The 22,012-nt window shown below is 35.9% G+C and overlaps 3 protein-coding genes across 7 annotated transcripts; 2 read left to right on the top strand and 1 right to left on the bottom strand.

Moving 5' to 3' along the window:
- The first annotated feature begins 265 nt into the window (after positions 1–265).
- Positions 266–4,598, top strand: gfi1aa (growth factor independent 1A transcription repressor a). The gene is made up of 7 exons (XM_058764413.1): positions 266–392; positions 2,306–2,469; positions 2,566–2,751; positions 3,083–3,465; positions 3,875–4,012; positions 4,101–4,266; positions 4,411–4,598. Exons 2-7 carry the CDS (start codon positions 2,364–2,366, stop codon positions 4,590–4,592), a joined length of 1,161 nt encoding a protein of 386 aa, XP_058620396.1. The 5' UTR covers positions 266–392; positions 2,306–2,363; the 3' UTR covers positions 4,593–4,598.
- Positions 4,590–14,570, bottom strand: rpap2 (RNA polymerase II associated protein 2). Of its 4 annotated transcripts, none has more exons than XM_058764310.1 (12): positions 14,406–14,570; positions 14,282–14,327; positions 14,070–14,184; positions 13,876–13,974; positions 13,699–13,764; positions 13,505–13,593; positions 12,864–12,899; positions 11,781–12,723; positions 10,054–10,145; positions 9,370–9,450; positions 8,390–8,458; positions 4,590–5,792 (listed from the first exon to the last, which is right to left on the bottom strand). In XM_058764310.1, the coding sequence occupies exons 1-12, from the start codon at positions 14,449–14,451 to the stop codon at positions 5,639–5,641; spliced, it is 1,836 nt and encodes a 611-aa protein (XP_058620293.1). In that variant the 5' UTR covers positions 14,452–14,570; the 3' UTR covers positions 4,590–5,638. The 4 variants fall into 4 exon arrangements, with proteins under 4 accessions (XP_058620293.1, XP_058620303.1, XP_058620317.1 ...); XM_058764334.1 differs by lacking the exon at positions 4,590–5,792 and adding an exon at positions 5,799–6,081; XM_058764326.1 differs by lacking the exon at positions 4,590–5,792 and adding an exon at positions 6,088–8,298.
- Positions 14,443–21,475, top strand: glmna (glomulin, FKBP associated protein a). 2 transcript variants are annotated; one of them, XM_058764345.1, is made up of 19 exons: positions 14,443–14,573; positions 14,990–15,065; positions 15,148–15,273; positions 15,351–15,464; positions 15,569–15,677; positions 16,260–16,509; positions 16,631–16,730; positions 17,232–17,413; positions 17,515–17,568; positions 17,649–17,679; positions 17,798–17,887; positions 17,971–18,012; positions 18,113–18,186; positions 18,994–19,078; positions 19,170–19,279; positions 19,376–19,439; positions 20,237–20,372; positions 20,504–20,580; positions 20,664–21,475. In XM_058764345.1, the coding sequence occupies exons 2-19, from the start codon at positions 15,027–15,029 to the stop codon at positions 20,757–20,759; spliced, it is 1,779 nt and encodes a 592-aa protein (XP_058620328.1). In that variant the 5' UTR covers positions 14,443–14,573; positions 14,990–15,026; the 3' UTR covers positions 20,760–21,475. The 2 variants fall into 2 exon arrangements, with proteins under 2 accessions (XP_058620328.1, XP_058620337.1); XM_058764354.1 differs by lacking the exon at positions 14,443–14,573 and adding an exon at positions 14,629–14,788.
- Positions 21,476–22,012: the final 537 nt, after the last annotated feature.

Genomic DNA, 22,012 nt, shown 5'->3' with positions numbered 1-22,012 from the left:
TGAAAATACAATAACACCCAGCGTTGGCTGAAATGTTATTCCTGGAAGAATAATTGCAGAAAACCACACCTGGGGCAAATATAAAATCGTCCCACATAGACAAGCCAAAAATCCTAATGTGATTTAGATCACTATGGGCGTCTACAGTAATCAGACTACACCATAACATGCAGTTCATAGAACAACCATTTAGTTTCTTTTTCAATCTTTGTCAAATGCATGGAGTTATGTCGCTGCAGGCACTTACGAAAATTGGGTAAAATGTTTGTGAGACAAGATCAAACACGGTCGCGTTCAGGAAGTTAAAATGTGTATTTAAGACGCGTGTTCGCGCGGAGGCAGGTCGCGCGCAGCAGTCATCAGTAGCGGAGCACAACAGCGCAGCGCAACAGGTGAGTCCCGTCCTGACTCAGGACAGTCAGTTTAGACCGACAGCGTGCAGCAGACTTTAATCTTGATGGATGCATTACTTCTCTTGCCTAGATTTCTAATTGCATTTTCATTCGAATAGAAGGCAGGTATCATAACTTTAAAAATATTCGTTTTGGAAAAAGTTTCAGTTATGTTGACGCATTGACCGAGGTAGCCTACGTTTTAAGAAATCTTAGTTTCTGCACATACTTTGCTAGGTAATTCTAACTTTATGGAAAAACGTTAAGAGATAGGCTACTGCAGCCTACTTGTAGTCACACACTATGAGTGTGCACAGCCGGTGCGCCAAAGTTTTTCCCATTCACAATCTGACTGCTACCTTAGTTCAACATTAGCTACTAAAGCCAGTTTATACAACGTCTCCGTTGGTCTTTCAATGTTGTTAAATTTTGATTCAGATGCAGACAGAACATTACATTGCCTAATGCAGGAGTTTTCAAACTGGGGTCCGAGGACCCTCATGGGACCACAAGGGGGTGCTGGGGGAAAATATCAGATTGAAAGAAAAATGTAAAATAAAACAGAAAATAGAAATTAAACAAAATGGGAGAGGTAACATTTTATCGTAATTTAACAATACAATGATTTTATAGGCTAGCTATTGCTTTCTAAAGACTAATCTGAAATAATGAGATGAATCTGATTCTATTGACAGGCCCAGTTTTAACTACATTTGTGAAACAGTTGTTATTTATAATATTTTATTTTATTTTTATTTGATTATTTATAGTTATCGTTCCTTCCCTTTTCATGCACATACGGCCTGAAGATAAGTTGTAGCCTACAGTATATGTATTGCATCATATTCTTGTCGTCGCTGTCTCCTTTATCTTGCTCATTGCTTTCAATATAAAAAAGTGCTTTGGAGCAGTATTTTTTTTGTAAAAAGTGCTGCTATACAAATAGCATAGCCTACTTAATTAAAAATGTTTCTTCTCAGGTTTATACAGAAAGTCAACAGAAAAAGATACATTATGAACTACAACTGAAATATTTTCCAGATATTATAATAATTTATTTTGGCTTTAGTAGCCTACAATTAGGCTACAACACAAAAGCCAATTATTTCATTTTGAATGTAACATGTCTGTATGCATGAAAATATAAGCCTATAGCTCATGGATGCTAAACAATTGTCTAAATGAACGGTCACATTTTATTAAAAAAAAGCTCGTCGTTTGCCAACATAATTGCGCGATCAGTAGGCCTAGAGGTAGCCTATAATCACATAGTCACATAGGCCTGTAGCCTAAATGCACAGAGAACAACCAATTAAACATTCTCTTTACTACTTAAGTTTTCTATTTACTATGATATTAGCCCATAACCTGAATAAGCATGCCATTGTGCGTGAGACAGAAATAAAGGTGCTATTCATAATTCTAACCTTTTCAAATAGGCTAAAATAGGCTATTTAATAACACAGCCTTATTATTAGGGAAATAAATATACAGTGTTAGGCCTAAATGCTTTTTGAAACTGTTTGTACTTGCATTTGATGCTCCTTAAGTCTCGACATCAGGTTATTAACGACTAAAACAAAACCAATTAGTTATTGGCAATAATACCCTGAGCTCCATTGCAGGCCGTTACGTGGAAGTGACGTGAGGTTGATAGCCAATATAACGCTGACAGAGGATCAGTTTACTAAACAAGGCTTTGAGATCAAGTTGCCAAGAGGCAGCCTATAACAAAGTGTACCGTGGAGTGCCTCGACTTCAAATCGTTTTTGCTTTATTTGGGAGGTTTTGATTGCAAAAGGCTGCATGGTAGAGATTTGACAGACCGGTCCTATTCAGTTCTGTGAAGATCAGGTGCACATTTTTTTTCACACCGGTGCTCTCGATCTAAATCTATTTTGCGTCATTTTTAGGCAGGATTGGAGAGCTGTGAGTGATTGGTGACCCTGAACCTGATAACGGAGAGTAAACATGCCGAGGTCATTTTTGGTGAAGAGCAAACGGGCGCACAGTTATCACCAACCCCGTTACCTGGACGACAACTGCATCCCAATTGAGAAACTTCTCACATGCCAAGGTACGAAATATAGGCCTACGTCCTAATTAATCAGGCATTGAAAAGCGTTAATTAAAATAAAGATGGCTAATGCATTGTGAATTTTATTGGGTTTAGAAAGTCAAATGGGGCAGATCCCCGAGAGCCCGGTGGAGGTGGGCAATCATTCCCCTAAGGCCAGCATGGTGTGCACAGCGGATCATTCCTCTCAGCAGTCCCCGCTGAGCTGCGAGGGCAGTGTGTGTGACCGCTCATCCGACTATGAGGACTTCTGGAGACCCCTGTCATCGGGAACCTCTCCAGGTTGACATGTTGACATTCTCTCTAAAAAAAAAAAAAAAAGTTACAAAACTGTCACTGCGGCGGTAGCCTACACTTTAGATAGCTTACGATGCACTTTAAAAGTTGGCTACTAATAGGCTATAGCTAGGCTACTAATAACCTACGCACCTTTACTAAAACGTAGGCTAGCATTTAGGGGTAAATACAGCGCAACCTACTTTTTATCTTAGGGTACCGACCCTTTGACAGCTTTGTAACTTTTTTGGGGGGGGGGAGTGTATCGATTTTACAGTTATGAAAACGCTTGTGCACAATGCTCATTACGCTTTCCTTTTAAAACATTTCACTCTAGATCTGGATAATTGCCCGGTGTCTTCTCCAGATGACTCTCAGCCCTTCGACATGACTTTCCGTCCGTATGTTTGGGCCCATTCAACGTCCCAACTTAGACACCTCATTCAATCCTGCAACCGTGTTTCTGTGGATTCAGAGGCATCAGTGGGGGCGTATGATGCCATGGACAGAAGGCCGGGTGCCCATCTACTCATTGAACCGACACAATCCGGGCGATTTTACCAGGACTATGGCTCTCTGACCACTAATTTGTTGGACAATAGAGGCTTTTATGCCGGCATCAAGATGTCAACTAAAGCAGCAGAAATTGACTCGAAGTCTGATATTATGTGCACGCGTCTTCAGCTAAGCGGGTCGTACAAATGCGTAAAATGCACTAAGGTATCAACATATCTATTATTTAGTAACTTCTAAAAATATATTTCTAGGCTATATTTCTATCAGCAGCTTGTCCTTAACTATTCGCTCCAAATGATTTATTAAATGTAAAAGAATAGAAAGTAGGCTAGTTCAAATAGCCTAAATAAAACTTTAATGTTAAGAAATTCACAATTGGTTGGCCATTTGTCTAGAAAACGAATTTCCAGTATTTAAGCATATAGTAGGCTATTTACTCCCGTTCACACCAAGAACAATGTGCTATAGGCTATCGTCCACAATGTTCTGTTTATTATAAGCGCACGCTACAGTTATGCCATATCTGCTGCTATCAAATGACTGTTTAAAATCAGAGATTTATGTTTCTTCTTCTAAACATGCTTTTTTTTTTTTTTTTTTTTTTCTTAAACAGGTGTTTTCGACCCCTCATGGGCTAGAAGTTCATGTGCGGCGGTCACATAGTGGCACGAGGCCCTTCGCGTGCGAAATCTGTGGAAAAACGTTTGGCCACGCCGTCAGCCTGGAGCAACACAAAGCTGTACATTCACAAGTAAGGTCTATGCTTGCATTATCACAATATTTAATAGCCTACTTCAGCCAGAATAGATGATCTTAATATTGACATTTTTCCCCGGCAGGAAAGGGTCTTCAGCTGCAAAATATGCGATAAAAGCTTCAAGAGGTCGTCCACTTTGTCCACGCACCTCCTCATCCACTCTGACACCAGACCGTATCCCTGTCAGTACTGCGGCAAACGATTCCACCAGAAATCGGATATGAAAAAACACACGTTCATTCACACAGGTGATTTATATTTTGATTAAAATAATGCACATACATTTTTCTGCCAAATATCGTTTGTGCAGTGATAATTCATCCATGTGATCCATGTGAGTCAAAATTTTGCTGAGGCTAAAAAAAAAACTATTCTTCATAAATGTTTTACAGGTGAAAAGCCCCACAAGTGTCAAGTGTGTGGCAAAGCCTTCAGTCAGAGTTCAAACCTCATCACACACAGCAGAAAACACACAGGATTCAAGCCTTTCGGATGCGAACTTTGTGGCAAAGGCTTTCAGCGCAAAGTAGATCTGAGGAGGCACAAAGAAACACAACATGGACTAAAACAATAAGACAAAAACATTCTTTTTATTACTGTTTGTTTGCACATGTGACACTTTGTAGAATTAGAAGGTAGCCTAATATTGTGTGGTTTTATGGATTAAGGAAATTTAGCAAGAGATTTCAGATGCTCATGACAATTCCCATTTTTTTGTATAACAACCTGTGATATTTTATCTTTGCGAAGTATTAATAAACAAACAAAACATCAGTTCTTATATTTTACTTCAAAATATGTATTAGGCCCGGTTTCACAGACAAGGCTTAAGACTAAACCAGGATTAGGCCATAGTTCAATTAGGACATTAGGAAAAAACATTACTGGTGTGCATCTTGAGACAAAACAAAGGCAATGATATATTTTAAGATCAGTCATTGCAAACTTCTTTCAGTTGAAACAGCTCAGACTTACATTTTAGTCTAGGACTAGGCTTAAGCCTCGTCTGTGAAACCCGGGGTTATATTGATTCAAATGAAATGCTCCATAAGATGTAGGTCAAAATAAATTTCATCAAGAGTATGTAAAACACATAATTTGTGATCGTTCCAATCCTTACAGCAACAATGTACCCGTCAAAGTAGCGGCTTGAAAATTAACATTTGAGGTAATATGTTAGAAATAAGAAGAAAACATGAAAGTGCTAATTAACCACTACACCACTTTAACGACATTTTTAATCTAAAAATATATTCTGCAATGTGTTGACTGCATTTTAAGGTTAAATAAATTTTGATTAGAAAAACAAATTTGAATTACTTTGCATTACTTTGAATTTGCATTTAACATACTGGACTTTTTGAGTGAACAATCCTTCAGAAATTATGTTTAAGAATAAAGAAGGGTTTTTGATGTCCTGTGAGACATTAACAGCACCATCTTAATTTGATTTCTTTATGATTCTTTCAATTTTCAAGCAAATAAACAATGGATAGTTACAAACTACTAGATATCATTAATGACTTAAATACAATATTGAGTATTTAAAACAGGAAATGATGAACACAATCATTATTCAGCTAGGCTTTTAATATAAACTCCAAATGTTTGTGTGGTACATTATGTTTGTGGAGAAACACAGGGTTTGAAGAGCTGCACGAGATTGTGTAGATCTTTGTCCTCCAGTTTCAGCTCGCTCGTGAGAGAGGATATGTACTCCAATGAAGATGGACTTGCCAATGACTCTCTGAGCAATGGTGACACTTCTGTTAATCTGAACAAACAAACAGCTTTAGCACAACAGGCATGTAAACCAATATGAATCAAAACAAGGTTAGAGAGCACTTTGAAATTGTCACCGACACGATATACTTCTACTCCTTTACGATTTAATAAAATTTTTTTTAAAAAAAAATCAATATTTAACTTGAATACTATTAAGTACACACCTGTTAATTAAATGATCTGCTTAGGTATTAAAAATAATGATTCAACGTAAAGTTAAACACATAAATGCCTGCATTTATGCCACTTTAAGAAGTCATCCATCCATAGTTCTTTCTCTAAAAGGAAAACAGGGTTATTGCAGCAGCTCGGATTCAACCTGTTCTACAGTTTCTGGTGCTTTATCTATTATTGAACTGCTCTCAACAAAAGCCCACAGGCCAGTGGCACACCTGACATAAGGCACATAGAGGTGTGCTTCCAAATTATTCATGAAGGGAAAATAACAGGCACATTGCTGATAAACAGATTGAAAGCCTCAAATGGGATAAATGTAGATGAGCAGCCATAAACTGTCTGAAATACACAGAGATCAGTGAATATAGAGTTGAATAGAGTTATTTTCAATAAATGTTATTAAAGGTATTTTCAAGAACATCATTCCAAACGTCCTATCAAAACTAAGGGTAACATTTTAGATTTAGTAACACTATTCACTATTATCCAAGGGTTTTCCCTTAATAAATGTCTTATTTTTAGCAAGTAAGTTAGTTGTTGTAGTAGTTATGTTTAGATATGGTGTACGGTTAAGGGTTCTGAGGTCATGCAGAATGAGAATGTGCTTTGAAAGTACTAATAAACAGCCAATATGCACGCTAATAAGCAACTAGTTAATAATGAATATTGATGCCTAATCTAAAGTTACCAAACAAAGTTATATGAATGTCATACTTTTGGGGGTTCTCAGAACATCACAATTTTTACCCTGCTGATGCACATTTGTTCTCATGGGATCGAATAACCAAACAAAGGTAAAATTCCCCAGCCAGTCAATAGTAAATCAGAGTCATGTCTTAATGCAGATCTTTAAATGAGGAGTGGTTTAATTGGGGTTGTGTGTTAGCTCTTCAGGTGGAATGTTTCCCATGCTGTTACTGCAGCATCACGGATCCACAGCAATCAGGCCGTGATAAGATACGGGCTTCTGTTGACACAGACAGGGAGCAGCACGGAACTCTCCTCAGAGTTAGTGGCTCTGTCAAGCATTCATAAACCTGAGGGAAGTCATACACGCCACCTGGCACTGTACAAACATGATTGTGTAGCCTTTTCTACCACAGACACACACATATTATACACACTTCAAAACAATCTAATTTTCTTTAATAGAACTGCAAGATGGCATTCTGAAACTGTGTCGAGTCAAGGACAAATAAGAGTATAAATCAAAGATAGAATCTAGTCTGAAACGTGCAAAATGTAATTATCATCATTAACATTTTCCTACACCATAGATTCATGGGAGTGTGCACACCTTAATAATTGTATAAAAAATATTTTATATATACTTCAATTTTAAATATAGTTTAAACATTTTTAACAACAAATTTAATGAATTATGTTTTTTGGGGTGTCACAGCTCATTACATTTTACAACCTGAACTAACCTTGCCTTGCCATAAAAAGATCAAATTATGATATTTTTAGAGACTTACTGACCTAGACATATAGTGTTGAGGGTCTACAGGGGTCCTTTTCAAGATATTTAGATTTTCAAAGAGTTTTTTTTTTTCTGCATGACTCTGATTTAGCAGAAAACATTTTTTCAAATATTATTCGATTTAATGTAACGCTATGGATTGCATTTTGCATTTTTTTTTAATTAATAGAGCCAGCAAATCTCTCTCTCTCTGTATGTGTATATGTGTGTATGTATGCATGTACGTACAGACAGACAAATAGATGGATAGATAGATATCTACAATTAAAGAACTCCACAATCAATTCTCAAAAGTACAACAAATCTTTATCAAGTAGACAAATATTAACTTGAAGCAGAAAGAAATGCACACAAATCATACACGCACTCACACAGACATAAATCACTTGTGTCTTATAGCTTTGCATAGTGTGTTCCTGAAGAGAAAACAATGCTCCCTGATTTCCTCAGTTGCTGTTCCCGTACACTCTTGTTAAAGCCAGGCCCTCCAGCTGTTGATCTGTCTACTACATACTTTCACTGTCAGAGCACAGCAGGCCACCGAGGTGCCATAAAGCCCCAATCAACAGTCATCCTCAGATAAACCCACAGCACTATCTGCAGTTGCAATATTCTGAGCCTTTATACAAGCACATGTTAGCTTAGTTGGGCCAGCCCTGCTAGCCTCTCATGGCAAATACCAACACATGTGGCACTTTCCCATGCATGAGAAAATGGACAAAAGCCATGCAGTAGTAGATAATTAGCTTAAGCAATCTAAAGATCTGTTTGACATCTAAAAGATACATTTGTTGTGACTTGACTCTGGTTGGAAGTAATCTGGACACATTTAGTTCTGAGGGATAAAACCATCTATCAACAACCTAGCAACTTCAGAAAATGCTTCAATCCAGTTTTAATGTATTGAATATTAATTTGATACTTACACTGACAGAAGAACCACAGCAATTAAAGTCCATTCTGGCCTTTTGTGAATGATATTAGTGTTTGTAAACCTAAAACAAATGACAATTCATAGCACCATTAACAAAAATGCACTTAAAAGCTTTAAAAATTTTAATGTGCATTGATGGCAGTCATAAAGACAGGGAAATGAGTGCAATATTAAAGTCAAACTGCTTTATTTGGTGTAAAGTTTTTGAAGTTTGGATTTAGTAGCTCTCAACAGGAGAGACAGAATTCCTGGAAGCAGGTTCAATCCAAGGGTGAAGTGCCCCTTCAGAGGCATGGTAAATCATCTTCATAGTATGACATACTACTTCCTGTTGACAGCACTTCTATGGCAAATCATAATTTATGGGCCGTGAAACTCAAAACTTCATGGTTTAGGCCAAAAAGGTCAAATGAGTGTCTGATAGACAGACGTAAACACTGATTTTACCCTGTCATCCACTATTATTCAAGGGTTTGGGGTTGGTAAGATTTTATTAATGCTTCAGAAAGAAGCAATTATTTGATCAAAAATCTTTTTTGAGTAAAAACTGAAATATTAGAAGTTAAAATAACTTTTTTTTTATTTTAATGCATTTTAAAATGCCATTACTTCATTGATGACAATTCTGAATTTTCAGCAGCATTCGATGTCACATGATACTTCAGAAATCATTGTAATTTGGTCTTAAAAACATTTCTTAAAATTATCGATGTTGAAAATAGTTGTGCTGCTTTTTGGAAATCTTTATTTTTCCTCCTTTTTTTGGATTCTTTGATGAATAGAAATTTCAGCATTTATTTAAAATAGAAATCTTTTGTAGCATTACAAATGTCTCTACTAACATTTTTGATTAATTTGAGGTATCTTTACTCAATAAAAGTATGAAAGTAATTAATACTTTTGAACAGTGGCGTACATGTATTACGTTGTCTAAAATTCTTAACTCTTCGTCTAGTGTGCAATGTGACTTACCTGAATGTCCTGAACAAATTATTTATGTCATTGATTACATCACTCATCGTTAGACGCAGGAGTCCCACAACATCTCTCAAGCTTTGAAAAGACACAAAAAGGGGGCAGACTTTTATATGAGATGTCGTTAACTGATATGTACTTGCATCAAAAAATAAATAAATGAATACACTTTTGCTACTATTGAGGTGAGATATGGTTATGGTTAGGGACAGGTTTGGTGGTATGGTTAGGTTTAGCTTAGGTTTAAGGGTGGGTCAAGGTAGAGGTAGGATCAACAGTGTAATTACAGATTAATTACATATGTAACTACAGTATGTAACTACGTATTTTTAAATATAGGTACAAGGTAAGAACGTGTGTACACAATAAGTGCATTGTATCAAACATTCATTTAAATGTAACTACATAGTACAAAGATACTTGATAAATAGTTGGTTTTAAGGAGGTTATGATTTGCAAGTAATGATTTTCAGTAATGATTTTGCAAGAAGTAATGATTCATCTGAGTACTAGGTACTTTGATTTTCTTTCCAGCATATCTAACAACAGTAACACAGGGCACCCTTTATATAGATTTCAAGCAGTTCAAATGCATAAGATAACATTATTACAGTGCGAGCAAAACATTGTTAACGGTGTCTGAAATGACAAACACTGATCCGACCATTGCTGAACACTGACCTCTGGCTGAGCTTCTCCACAGCAATGCGTTTCTGAATCAGATGCTGTGCATGAGAATCAAACAGGGGCAGAGGAGGGTCCTTCCCACTGTCCTGCAGGACCATGAAAAAAAAAAAAAAAAAAGTTTTAATCAAGAATGTAACATACACAAATCTATGAGACATGCTGCCAGTTCTCATGAGGAACCCCAGTCTAACATGCTTGAATTGAGCACCCACAACAGGACAGTCCAAGTAACTGCAGGTTCAGACTTCAGAATGCACATACTGTGGCCTGAAAATGTATTTGTATCAGAGGTGTAAAGAGTACCTGAAAACCATACTTGAGTAAAAGTGCAGATACCTTACAGTGAAAATGACCAATTCCAAAACAACTTGAGTAAAATTATTAGAGTATCTGATTTCAACAGTACTTAAGTATTTTACTTTGTGCTCAAAAATGCACAAGTCAAAGAGACATGCCAGTCAAAAACTGTAACATTGTGGAGAAGCTGGGGAAAACAGGCAGAGGCAAGATATTTCATGGAAAAGCTAGAACAAACAATAAGCCAAAAACCAAAGGGAACAAAAAACAGAATGACGGGCAAACAGACAACCATTACATTCAACAAGTCACAAAGAACTAAAGAAACACTAGGGCTGTATATACAGGAGGCTAACAAGCTGAACAAGATACTACAAACGGACTACAAGCACCACGGGAGACAAGAAGTGACAAAAGTCCGAGACAAGGCACAGAAAACAAGAAAGAGCTGATTTGTGAGGAGAGCAATCACGCTTATTTTCTGAAACCAAAATAAAACTGAACACCTCAAAATTACAAAACAAAAAACAATATCCTTCAAAAAGGTCTCTTCAATGTAACGGATAAATAAAATAATGTTAAGTAAAACTAAAAAGTCAAAGTCTTCTTGCACTGGATGTGCTGGTTTCGGCCTGACTGGCAGCTGCAGACATGTCCTCATCTCATTTATAAAACACCTGTGATTCACAACTACTGGCTAAGAAACTCACATTCACGTAAAGTAGCCTTGTTGACAAGTTTGGGTAAGAGCAAAATGCACAAGATATAGTACTTTCAGTGCCCTGTAGTTGGCAATATCACATCTTTTGTAGCATAAATAAACTGCTGCAGAAAAGCTAGGTGCCATGCAAAATGTAATGTGTAACTGTAACACTCATTTCAAATGTAGTGGAGTAGAGAGTAAAAGTTGCTAATATCTTTGATACTCAGTTCAACTACAAAGTACCCGAAAAGATACTTAAGTACAGTAATTAGTTACATTTACTGAAGTACTTTACACCTCTAATTTTTGTATGTTTATGCTACACTTTCCAAAAAATTTTTAAAGTCAAGTTAAAGTCAATTTTTCTTTAAAAAAAAAAAAATTACATTCATTAAAGTCATAAAGTTTAAAACAAACTAAACATATTTGCGGCTGTCAAAAATTAGCGGCTCAAGTTCATAGCAGGATTATTACCAAAACTAAAACCATTAAAACTGAAATAAAATAAAATGTAAAATATTAATACAAATTATAATAGTATATAAATAATACTAAAACAACAACTCACATGTCCACTAAAAAACATTGTGAAACCATTTGGTAAAAATCACTGCAAAAAATGTTGCAAGTTAGATTTGGAAAAAAAAAAAATATCATCAATGCAAGTGAAAGTCTTTAAGTGTAGCTTTAAGGTGAGACAGGCAAATCATTCATTTCCCACCTGTTTGTCTTGATTGTCTTTGATGGCATCCGTCTTGACCTCTTCAGGCAGAACATACACTCCTTTATAAAACTCTCTCACTCTCAGATCCAGCAACTCTGTCTCCGTCCGTAGTGTTTCAAAATTAGGAGCTGAAGCACTGGGTCTGGAAGAACTTCCACTGTTCTGTCTCAAGCTCACTTCCACCTCAGCCTCAACCAGGTCATCTTCATCCAGTTCCTCCACTTTCTGTGCAGAAACCTCTGTTTCAGAGGCATAATCAGCCCCATAAAGAAACTTCATGGTTTCCTCAGTTCTCCACTCCATAAAAGTTTGTCGTAGACGCTCTAGCAGGCACAAACTGATAGGAGTTGTTTTAGCTTTGTTATGGTCCTTCAACAAGCCTTTGAGGCCTGCAGCTCCTCTCTTACTCATGCTCACCTGAGTGATGTTCAGACCACTAGCAGGAGGGGTGGAGTTTCCAATCTCAGGCTGTGAAGGGAGATTAGTTTCCTGCTGGACTGCAGTGTCCTTCAGACTGCACTGATTCAAAAGCTCCAGAATTCCTTCAACATCAGATCCAGCAGATGTGGTTTTATTTGGTATAGACAGACAGGCAGTTGGGTCCATCTGCGGTTGAGGAGTTTTTGAAGATCCACTTTCATCATTATTTTCTCCATCGAGTGTTTGTGTAAGTTCAGGATGTGCATATCGCTTTTTTTCAGCACTCAAACTGTCCTCACTTACTCCGTCCCTCTTTGGCAGTTTTCCCCAGTGTACCCTCGCGTGTTTATGCTGTCTGGACAACACACTGGAGACAAAGTCTTGCTCAATGTCACTGTTGTCGCTCTGGTTGAAGGGAGGGGAGTCCTTGTGAGATTCAGGAACATCTGGGACAGAATTCTCAATGTCAGCTTCTGTCAAAGGCTTTTCTACCAACTTTATTTCATGTCCAGAGCTGCCTCTGTAGACAGACGAGAATACATTGTGAGTCAGTTTATACAAATATAATCTACTAATTTCTTTAGAATGTTATGTCACTGCAGAAGATCTTCTACTAAACCATGACATTTCTCTAAGACAAACAAAACAGCATGTACATACCCCTCTCCTTCTTTCATCAGCTTAACTTCAGGAGGCCTTTTATAAAAAAAAAGAATGTAACTTTTTTTTTAAATAAAATGCTTAACATAGTTACGTAAAATAAAAAATATTAATAAAATGCTAAATATCTTATTGCTGAATCCACTACTCCTCAAAAATGTGGTGTCAAAGTATTTTTTTTTTTTTGAAAATATTCTATAAGGACATATTAAATTAATAATAAAGACATTTGTAATGTTATAAAAGGTTTATATTTCAAACAAATGTTATTCAGGTTATACATAATAATAAGAAACCAAATCAGCATATTAATACAATATTTCTGTTTTTACTGTACTTCTGATCAAAATAAATGCAGTCTTGGTCAGCATGAGACTTCTTTCACAAACATAAAAAACCTTTCAGAATCCAAACTTTTGAACAGTAGAAAACTACTGTTATACTATTAGTGAATACATATTTCATAGTTGTATAGTGTACAATTATAATAAATGATTCTTTTACAATGTACAGTAATATATAAAATATCCTTTTGTGATATATGATTAATAATAAATATTTGTATTAATAAATTACAGATTTACCTAAATATAATTAAGTTTAAGTAACACAGTAAAGTAATTGATTGAAAGATACACTACCTCTCGTCCTTTCTAAGCCAAAGTGGAGTTTTTGATATCTGGAGCTCAAAACATTTGGAGGCTTTGTAGCAGAAATTACTGCAAAAACACTGAAAAATTGAACAAACAAAAGAAAAAGATGAAGAACTTGTCTGCTTAATCTGCCATTAGTTATTAAAAGAGAATATAAAACAAAGCAAGGAATAAAATCATACCTTGCGCTCTGTAATATCATAGACTCTGTTAGTTTTGGTGGATATTTTAAACTGTTGAGTGGGTATCTGAAATGTAATAAAATAAAGTCTTATGAGACAGACAGAAACAACTGATAATGCAAATGAAAAACGTGAGAAAGAAGTGATGTTTACTGTGTAATCCCTAAAGGTTCTTACATTACTTAGTTTATTTGGACACCTAGGATATCCACACAGTTTAGCAATGGACCGTTCTTCCACTGTGTCTTTGTAGTTGGCAGGAGTGATGTGCCATGCCTATAGATAACAGGATATTCTCTTTGAAGCACAACAAACAACTATTTAAATCTCTATCTGAGCTGTATAGTGGCCAATTACAGCACGTGACTCACACAGTCGATGAGGAACTCCTCTGTCACACTGTCCTCCAGCAGCCGCTCAACCACCTGCAGGGCTTTGCGCTCCAACTCTAGCTTCTGTCTGAGCGCCTCTTTAATAGCTTCCCTCCTGCAAACATTACACTCCATGTAACCCGTATCACTTTAATAACTTTATCATATAAAGTGTTACTCCAAAACAGTTCAACTAAAGTAAACAAACATACTTTCTCGCCTCATCCGCTGCTGAAATCACCGGGGTTCCTTTACCACCTAAAGTCCAGGACAAATATTCAGTTAAAATACAAAAACTTCGAGGAAAAACTCTCTCTCTCTCTATATATATACTACCTTTCTTCTTTGAGTTTGAGGCTCGAATCTTTCTGGTCGCTTCCATGCTTGTTTTCTCAAAACAAAACTCCTTCCGCTTTCGTCACAGCACTACGGCAAGCAGCCAGCGACGCGCTTCATTCCGCTGCAGTTTCTAAACATGCGGAGCTGCGTATTGAAAGTATAGCTGTAAGTGAGCGCGCTTTTGCAATTTCTATCTTAAGTAGACGTATATCTCATTAACAAAATAAATCAGCAGCCGTGCCTATACAAAGCTACGCGAAAGCTTAATCTTATTGTAGAGCTTATTTTGAATACGCTAGTCGTATAGAGATTTTAGCTATCTTGCTAATGACTGCAATAAGCAGTTTTACATTAATACAGACTCTGTGAGGAAGACTGAGGTGTATTTTTGAATCTTTTTTATTATATGGACATTTTCTCTAATATGTGTGTCTGCTGTGTTTGTTAATGATAGCTGGACAGTGTATGACAGTGAGCTGCTCTTTATAAAGATGTCATGATTGATCATGACGTCAGTGCACTCTTGTCTTCGCACCTTATTACTCTGTTATCAATTATAATATCATAATTTCTTTATACAGAAAGCCTTGATCACAGAAGACGTTTCTGGCCATCAAGATGGCTCTAGAACAGCTCTGTGATGTGGTCCAGAGATGTGTGAGTGGTGTAGATATGTTCTACTGTACATTTACAATGTGTCAGCTACACAAAGTCACCTGCGTATTCATTTTTTCTTTAGCAAGCAATCAAGGATGAAGGCTTCTCACCGGAAGACTATGATTTATTCTTCACCGCAGGAAGAACCTGTATAGAGGAAGGCAACAGTGCTCAGGTTCTCAGCATCCTAGTTGATGAGAAGAACAAGGTGAGTTGAACAGTGCGCTTTGTGATTCAAGTATGAAGAGGCAGAATTCAGGAAGCTCTATCCTTGTTTTACTCAAGAACATAGTGAGATGCATGGGCTGGAATCTGCTGGGGCCTCTAGTACAGATCCTCTTGAAGAAGGAAGACAGAAACCTTCCCCACTGCCATGCCATCCTGTCACATCTGCTGGAGGTTATTTGTGATTTGTTTTTTTAAACTGTGTTGAGATATTTGGTTATGACCAGCATGCAGTTGCCATGCTGCTTTCATTTATTCAGTGATGTTTTGTGAAACAGGTTTGCAGTCCTAAAGAGCTGCTGGTGGGTTTATTGGAGCAGGTGGAAGAGGCTGATACTGGCTCCATCGCTGAGACCGTTACTCTTCTCCTCAAGCCTTTACAAACAGGTTTCTCATCTCTTTGTCCCTGAATCATAAACACTGAAATGAAATAGATTGCTTTTTTTAAGCTGTTTGGGGTACTGCTGAAAGCCTAAACATTTCAGCTAATTTTGATGTCTAGTATTCTTCACATTAGAGATTTAGATTTGATCTTTTTAATCTACACTACTGCTAAAAATTGTGGGGTTGTATTTTTTGTATTTTTCAAAGAAGTCACTTATGCTCAAAAAGTCTGCATTTATTTTGATTAAGTAAAAAAGAACAATTATAGAGTTAAAACAGTAAAATTAGTAGTTAAGGATTGTGAAATATAATCACAATTTGAAATGACTGTTTTCTATTTTAATGTGTTTGAAAATGTAATTTAGTCCCGTGATTTAAAAAAATCCCTTACTGACCCCAAACATTAGAGGCAGTGTAGATAAACTCACTAGATTTCACTAACTGACTACTCGATTGTTTGTCAAACTCTTCCATGTTACTCTTTTTATGTATTTATTTTTTAAATGTTGATGTTTGAATGGTTATTGAAAGGATCCTAAACTAAATGACTCCTCTTTTCCCCCCAATGTCTCCCGACTCTCTCAGCGCTGCTGCGGCTGGGCGTGAAGAAGGCCTCATCTGTGGGCATGGCTCTCTCCACACTTCTTAGCCAGGTGGCCAGATTGCCGGTGCCTGTCACCAAAGAGCAGGAGGAGGATGATGTTTTTGGTCTGTGTCACTGCTGCACTGCTCTTCTACAATTTGTCAAGCCCTTTGTTGAGGAGATCAAGGAGGTTGTCAAGGATAACAACAAAATATCCAAGGACAATGAGCTCAGAGTGGAACTACTCAAGTTGTAGGTGCCCAGTTTGTTGTTTAGAACTATGTAGATTGATTTTTCCATTTTTTTTAATTATGCAATATAGCATACAATTATAATATTGGCCATTTATTTCTTAATCATATTTTTTATCCAGCTGTATGAAGAGTTTAAGTAAGCCTCTGCTGGAGGTGCAGTTGAAAGATCCAGACACACTTCTGAAATCCCCTCTGAGAGACTTTGCTACAGAGATACTGGTATAAAATTGCGTGAATGTTCTTAACTATTACTTTCCTTTATTGCATTATATATTGCACTTAGACTACTGCTGAAAGATTATATAAAGATTTATTCAGCAAGAATACATAAAAAAAAAAAAAGACTTAAAAAATATATTGTTCACTTTCAATGCATCAAAGTATCCTGAAAAAATGTCAAGCAGCACAACTGTTTTCAACATTGATAATAATAAGAAACATTTTTTGAGCAGTAAATTAGTACACTGATTGTTTTCTGAAGACTGGATAATATTTCACAATAAAATTGTATTTCTACCAAATAAATTCTTTATTCTAAAAGACTTAAAAAAAAAAACCCATTTAAAAATCATAACAAAACCAAACTTTTGAACAATAGTGTAAGTTGCACTAATAAAATTGCATCAAGTAACAAAATTCAATTTATAGACATCTACCAATGTATTTCAGTATTACTGCCTTGATGTACATTTTCATAATTTATCTGTATTATGTCTACAGATCATTTTGTCGAGTATTGGGGAGTCACTCCCTGATTTGTTAAGTCGTAATGTACTGAAAAGAAGGGAGGTCCCAGGTTTTCTTGAAGAGGAGGTAAGATACCCAAAGGAGTCACTGGCCTGCTTGTCCTACCTGCTTTTTGTGGATCATATAGCTGTGGACATCTTTCCAGCTGTTCTCAGGTGAAGAGTGAATCTGTTGACCGTGTTGATTTGCATTTGCATTAAGAATGAACACAGAGCAAGTGTTTTTGCTAACATTTTTTTTTACATGTTTTTTTCAGTCCGATTTTTGTTCTGCAATGCAACATGGAATATATTGATCTGCTGTTAAGCAGGTAATTTTGAACTTATGACAATAAATCTGAATATTTAAATGAGAGTCTCGCTGACAAACAAATTTTATCTGCATTTGTAGAACTGAAGAATCCCGTCTGCAGAAAGGACTGGTATGAGTGTTCTTTACAACTACAAACCATACCATGTTGTATTTACGTTTTATACAGAGATTGATAGCAATAATTTATTATGTGCGATTGTAATATTCCTTTAATTCTTTCGTCATAGGAATTATATGAAAAAAGTCTTAACAGAGTGGAAGATAACAATCTGCCAGTAGATCTTTTGGAGCTGAAGACATTTTTCAGTGTTCCACAGGTAAAAATGTTATAACTAATGATATTTTAACAATAGTTTTGTGCGTCTTTTAGGTGTTCTAAGACGTTCTGTTTTCTCTTTAGAATTTGGTTAAAGTTATGACGCTGTGTCCAGACCAGACTTTGGTAAGTGAGACCTTTTGTGTGGAGGTAACTTGTAATATAATGTGGTTTGTGGCTTGTTATCATTGTTGATTTTGATTTGTCTTTGCCCACATCACCACAGAGAACTAAAGGCCTGAAAGTGTTTCAGCTGAGTATTGACAAATTCAACACAGAGGCCAAATACAAGTTTTTCAAGTAAGCTTTTATTCTAACATTTAAACATGAAAACGTCTCATTATTTGGTCAGACACAAAACATTGTTAATAAAAACATACACAAAAAAAAATCACTGCGCTCCTTTTGGGTGCGTAGATCATAAGAACATACAGAAACTGACCATGATATGTTAAAAGGGCTATTGTAACTTTATTTTTCATAATTTAGAATTTATGCTTCACAATGTGAATTTATATCTCGCAGAGTAGGACAGCTCATTAATAAAATTGATAATAATTGCTATTTAAAATAATGAACAACAAATTTGGTTACTGATAAATCCTGTCTGTACTCTGTGAACAGAAAACACGTCAGCCACTTTACAGTAGTGAATAATGCAATTTTGAAATGAAGCATATCAAATATAGTGACACATTTAGGACACAGATTGAGCTGCTTTGGGGAAATTGCCCGACCCAAGTTACCGTAAATATGAGAATGTTTATATTAAGTGATTCAAACAGTTGCATAAAGTTTATTGTGGCCTGCCATGTCAAGTAATTTGAAAGATGCATTTAATGCATTTGATTTGTTTTCCTCGCGTTGTAATTTTACAGGTGTATGTTTGTCTGGAAATGTTAGAAAGTCTCACTTTTATGTCCATTTTGTATAAAGGCTCATCCTGGACCATCCATTTTTGTAAATAATGGATTAAAAGGAATAATTTCTCTAAAATTTTTCATGTCGGTAGTTTTTAATGACAAATAAGAGTTTGCGCTGGCACAGGCTGTAAGTAAATCTGGCCATTAGTAAAAGATTCAGTAAATGATATTCTTCCATTTTCAGGGGCATGTTAAAAACAAGTCACCATGCAGGGGTGGAGGGATATATAATCAAGAACATCAAGAACCAGGTTGACTTTTCACTCAGGGTAAGATGCATCATGATATCATGTCAGTTCATCAACATTAACCTTCATAAAATTGTACCCCCATTAATTGTTTTGATATTGCATGTTTTAGCCATGTAATGGTAATGATTGGTTCCTGGGTAAACATCTGCTGCCACTGCTGCGGCTAGTGCTGTGCCTTCCACATGGACCAGAAACAGACCTGCTGCAGAACTTAGACAGGTGAGACCCTTTAAACAAACCTGAGTCTTTCTGCAACTGCGGTTGGTTCAGTGGCAGTCAATTTGACTTGACAAAACTGCTATCAATATCAAATAGGATCATGGAATCACTGAACCTGCTGAGGTACATGCTCATCCGAGATAAAGAATGGGAGAATGAGGTAAGCTCATTCCATCCTCTAATGACTGCAGTACATCAGTAGTTCAACCAAAGTCCTGGGAACCACTAGGGGGCATTAGCACACTTTCAATCCATTTTAAAATAATTTAAAATAAGAAAAAAACAAGCCTTAAAAAGATAAAACATATTAATATTAATAAGAAAAAAATATGAATCCAAGATTATATTTATGGTACTATTATTGGGTAAAAATTGCTGACCAGTGTTATTTTAGTATAGTAGAGATACTGTTATAGATTCTTAGACTTTTTATATTTTGTTTTCATTTTAAATTTAGTTAAAGTTTTGTTGTGTCTTTTTGTGATTGTAATTAGTTATTTATTTTTAAATGTCTATATAGTTTAGTTTTTAATCATTTTATTTCGGTTTTGGTTTTAGGTAAACAAGTTAACAAAATGAAAATGAGAAATAAAACAATTTGAAGTTTTGTTTTACTTTTTTTTTTCTTTCTTTTAAAGTTTATTTCAAGTAACAATTTTTTTATTGTTTTAGTTTACCCTGTTGCTGAGAAATTGCTATTTGTGAGAATAAAAGTAATCACAAATGAATAGAAAAGTCACTTAAATTCAATGGTGTAATTGATTAAAAAGTGGAATAAGTGATTGAATAAGTGGAATTGTGGAATTTTCACAACTAGTTTCTGTAAATACAAAAGTTTAAAAACAGTCATTACAGCAGGATTGTCTTTGTCAATGGGGAGGGGGGCCTTGTAGTCAAAAAGGTTGAGAACCACTGCTCTACATGGCATAACAAATTTGCACATTCTTATCTCTTTAGACAGGAATCTGGATAGAGCTTTATAAGATTGAGGACAACTATCTGAAGCCACTGAGGACCGGTCTGAACATGTCCAAAGCACATTATGAGGCAGAACTGAAGAGCGCAAAAGAAAATAAGAAGATCAGTTCAAAAGGTGCAATACACTCTCTTCATAACATTGAGCTCTCTGAAAGTAACCATATTTAACATATTTATGCTGTGTGAATGTAGTCTGTCACATAAATTTTCTGTAGTCAGGCTGTTGATCCTTTTTTTGTTCAACAGACTCTAAAACATCAGTCTGCTCAGTAACTGTTGACAATGAGAAGCTGCCCAACATGACACCAGAAATGCAGATTCAGGTATATTATTTTGTGTATTAATCAACATTAGTGCTGTTATACAGTGTACACAAGTTAACAGAGTTTGCATGCCACTTCTGCAGGTTCTGCAGTCAGCCGTCTTCACATTTGACCTGATAGAGAGTGTCTTGGCAAGAATTGAGGAGATAATCGAGACTAAAGAAAGACCCCTGTTGTGATGTGAGAGACTGTATGACCCCTTCAACATCTTTCCTTTTGGTTAACATAGTCACTCTTCTTGAAGCAGATTCTTTTAAAGACCCTAAAAACCAATCAAAGGGATAGATGATGCCACCGGCTCTACGGTGGGGAACAAAGCATGGACTTTTGATTTGCTTTATTTAGCGGTATTTTCTCTGTCCACCCTGGCTCCAGTTGCTCATCACTATACAGAAACATATTAGTGTAGTATATAGACAGTGAGAAAATCATATTTGTAACTTTTTTTGGATAGATTTTCAAGGATTTTCTGAACTATGATTGTGCAAATTTGTTTGTACATGTCAAGATACTAATGTAGAAAAGTCATGTTAGGTCACCTATAAACGTATATGACAGTACAGTATGTTGTTGGATTATTATTACGGTATTTTCAAGCTTGAAATGTTCAGCTTTGTGTATGTCAGTCACAAAAAACAAACACTGTGAACTATGCAAAAGTATTGCACAGATTAAGATTGAAGCGGAAAATTGCCTAGAGCTTTAAGATGCTGTTTGTACCTGCATTTTTGCATCTTTCTTGTCTGTGAAATCACTGCTCTATTGTGAGGGAAATATTTAGTAATGTTGTTCTTTCTGATTTAGTAAATACCATTGTTTTCCAGATGCAGTTTTTCTTTTCTCATACAAGTCACTAAGCATGTGTAATGCACTTTTTTAAAAGTGAAATCAGTGTGAGTGATCATGATTTATCAAAAGCTTTAGTTTATTCTAAAATTTTAAGGATTTAAATTATTATTATTTTTTTTTTATGGAAAATGTATTCTATATGTACAAAATAATTAGTAACAATCAAAACCATGTGTATATCAGAATATTACATTTGGGCGGCCTTATAAAGATACAATTTTGACATATTGCTCCACACATTCAGTAATCAAAATAATGTGAAAACTTGGGAAATAGGCAATATTTTTTTGTTAAGGTGTTTTAACACTATTTGCCTTCAATACAGCTCCCAACCTTCTTAGAACAGATTCATACAACTTTGGAATTTTCAGAACATCTGCCAATTTCTCCAAAGATGTAGGAGCAAATCGGTTTCTCATTCTTTTCTCCAAAACGGTCCACAGTGGTTCGATAATATTTAAGTCATATTTTCTGGCCACGGCAGATGTGGAAGTTCATCTTTGTGATCCTAATGTCTAGTTTTTATGATTTCCCTTTTTTTTTTTTTTTTTTTAGTTTAGTTAAAAGAAGTTGTAGCTCTTTC

The sequence above is a fragment of the Onychostoma macrolepis genome, chromosome 02 (genome assembly GCF_012432095.1).
Source record: "Onychostoma macrolepis isolate SWU-2019 chromosome 02, ASM1243209v1, whole genome shotgun sequence".
NCBI lineage: Eukaryota > Metazoa > Chordata > Actinopteri > Cypriniformes > Cyprinidae > Onychostoma > Onychostoma macrolepis.
The sequence above is the reverse complement of the archived record's forward strand: the minus strand, read 5'-3'. Positions and strand labels throughout refer to the sequence as shown.